Source organism: Naegleria gruberi (assembly GCF_000004985.1).
Source record: "Naegleria gruberi genomic scaffold NAEGRscaffold_234, whole genome shotgun sequence".
Lineage (NCBI taxonomy): Eukaryota > Heterolobosea > Eutetramitea > Acrasida > Naegleriidae > Naegleria > Naegleria gruberi.
Window position 1 is genome coordinate 6,434 of NW_003163113.1, and position 2,223 is coordinate 8,656.

A 2,223-nucleotide genomic window follows, 5' to 3' on the forward strand; every position below is an offset into this window, starting at 1 on the left:
AATATACTTCATCTTCAAAAGTATCTCAAAATGATCCAATGGATAGATATACAAATTTGGTAAAGATTGGACAAGGTGGAAGTGTGTTTAAAGTGAATGACACTAAATGTAATAATGAAGTCAAAGCAATCAAAGTGGTTAGATTTGATAACCATGAAGATTTGAACGTGACTATGAGAGAAGGAATTCAACTTTTAAAGATGAATCACCCAAATGTTCTCAAAGTGAATGATTTCTTTATTGGAAATGGTCAAATTCTATGTATTGATATGACTTATTATGAGATGGGTGATTTGAATAGACTCATCACTGGATCCAAATTTTGTTCAGAACTGTTAATTGCTCAAATATTATTTCAATCTTGCAGTGCCTTGGATTATATTTTCATCAACTTTGGGTAAGTTTAGAAACATATTAAAATATGTGGATTTAACACTAAATCAGAGTTATTCACAGAGATATTAAACCTTCCAATATTTTCATTCAGAAAATGAATGATTCAGCCATTGACATTATCATTGCTGATTTTGGTTTGGCAAAAAACTCAAAACAATCAACCAGTTTTTCATTAGCTGGAACTCCATTGTATATTTCACCAGAATTGTTGTGTGGAATTTCATGTGATCATAAAACTGATATATTCAGTTTGGGAGTTACTCTATACCAGATTCTATCTCATGATACAACAACTTCCATCAATCAAATGTACATGTTAAAGGATTCTGAAACTGTCAAACAAATATTAAAGGAGAAGATTAGTTTACAGATCTATTCATTAGAGTTGGTGGAGTTGGTGTTTAGCATGTTGGAGAAGGATCCAGAAAGACGACCAGATGCTGGTTCTATTTTAAAACATCACTACTTTTCACAAAGAGGGTTGAATAACAATTAAACTTTTCATCTCAATTCTATATCGTTCATTTTGTAATATTGTTTTAATAAGTAACTTGAGGTATTAAGGTTTGCACCTGACAGTGTTTTTCGGATAAAATGGTTATCAATTTTAAAAACAATAAGGTAAATGCAAACTTTGTGACAATCCCATTTACTGAAAATGAAATACTTTTAAGTTGACCACCATTATTTACAAATTTTGAAAAAAGGACTTCCATTAGAAACGCATCTACTGCATAGCTTTCCATAGCAATCAGCATCAGAGTTACACATAGTTAGACCTCCACAATTACATACAGCCATGTTACAATGGTTATTATTACAATTATCGGCTGGGCACAATAGTTTAGGATTATTGTAACAGTCACAGGACAATACACGGCAGAGACCTGAAGGCAATAATCCTTCGAAATGATTGCTTCCTAAATGGATTCCAGTTAGTGAGGGTATTTCACCATACTCTTTTGGAATTTGACCTCCAATTGCATTGAATGCCAAATTAATAATCATGACACTTTGTAAAGAATCAGCAATTCCAGTTGGCAAGACACCTGTCAAGTTATTTCTTGCCAAATTCAAAGACAAGACATTGTATTGATTTCCGATACATTTGACACCATACCAAGAGCAAAAGTTTGTCTCTTTACCAGTATCCATAGTATTCCAACCAGTATTATTTCTCCAATAATGACCTCCAGTTGACAAGTAAAATTTACGTAAGAAATCTCTTTCGGATAGACCTTCACTGTCACTTTCAGCAAAGAACTCGAGTTGTTCTTTGAGTCTGTCAATTCTCCTTTGAAATTTTTCCAAATCTCTCTTGTAACCAATATTACGATCACGAAGAAGAGAAGATGATAGTTTGTTACTTCTTCCTTCTGCGCTCCGAGCAGAAACTATTACCACCATCAAAAACAGAACGAAAAGAGCAAGGACAGGGGCTTTCATTTTTTTTGATTAATAATTCCTGAAACAAACTCCGCCCTGGTATACCACCAATTGTTATGAATGCTATCTTTTGGGAATAGGAAATATCAACCAATGAAGAACAACTTTGTTATGATACAAGCACCAGATTGTTGACCATATTTTTTTATTTTGACCAATTAATGTTTGGCGCCCAAAATTTCCCGCCTCAAATCTACATTTTTAAATTTAAAAAAAATGTTTTCTCCAGCTAGTGAATATGTTGCCCCTGCAGTGCAAAATTGGCAACCACTGTTGGTGGAAGAAGATGATGAAATGTAAGTAGTAAGGGTTTTTGATAGTATTCTTATAAATGACTAACAGTCTTGTTGAACCAGTTAGAAAACCAAACCTTTGTTCTGT

At 33.3% G+C, this 2,223-nt stretch overlaps 2 protein-coding genes across 2 annotated transcripts; one reads left to right on the forward strand and one right to left on the reverse strand.

The window, feature by feature from the left end:
• Positions 1 to 490: 490 nt before the first annotated feature.
• On the forward strand, positions 491 to 892 carry NAEGRDRAFT_76634 (uncharacterized protein; the record flags this gene model as incomplete). Its single annotated transcript, XM_002668406.1, has 1 exon — positions 491 to 892. The coding sequence occupies one exon, from the start codon at positions 491 to 493 to the stop codon at positions 890 to 892; it is 402 nt and encodes a 133-aa protein (XP_002668452.1).
• A 188-nt stretch (positions 893 to 1,080) lies between these two features.
• Positions 1,081 to 1,842, reverse strand: NAEGRDRAFT_76635 (uncharacterized protein; the record flags this gene model as incomplete). The annotated part of the gene is made up of 1 exon (XM_002668409.1): positions 1,081 to 1,842. The coding sequence occupies one exon, from the start codon at positions 1,840 to 1,842 to the stop codon at positions 1,081 to 1,083; it is 762 nt and encodes a 253-aa protein (XP_002668455.1).
• Positions 1,843 to 2,223: the final 381 nt, after the last annotated feature.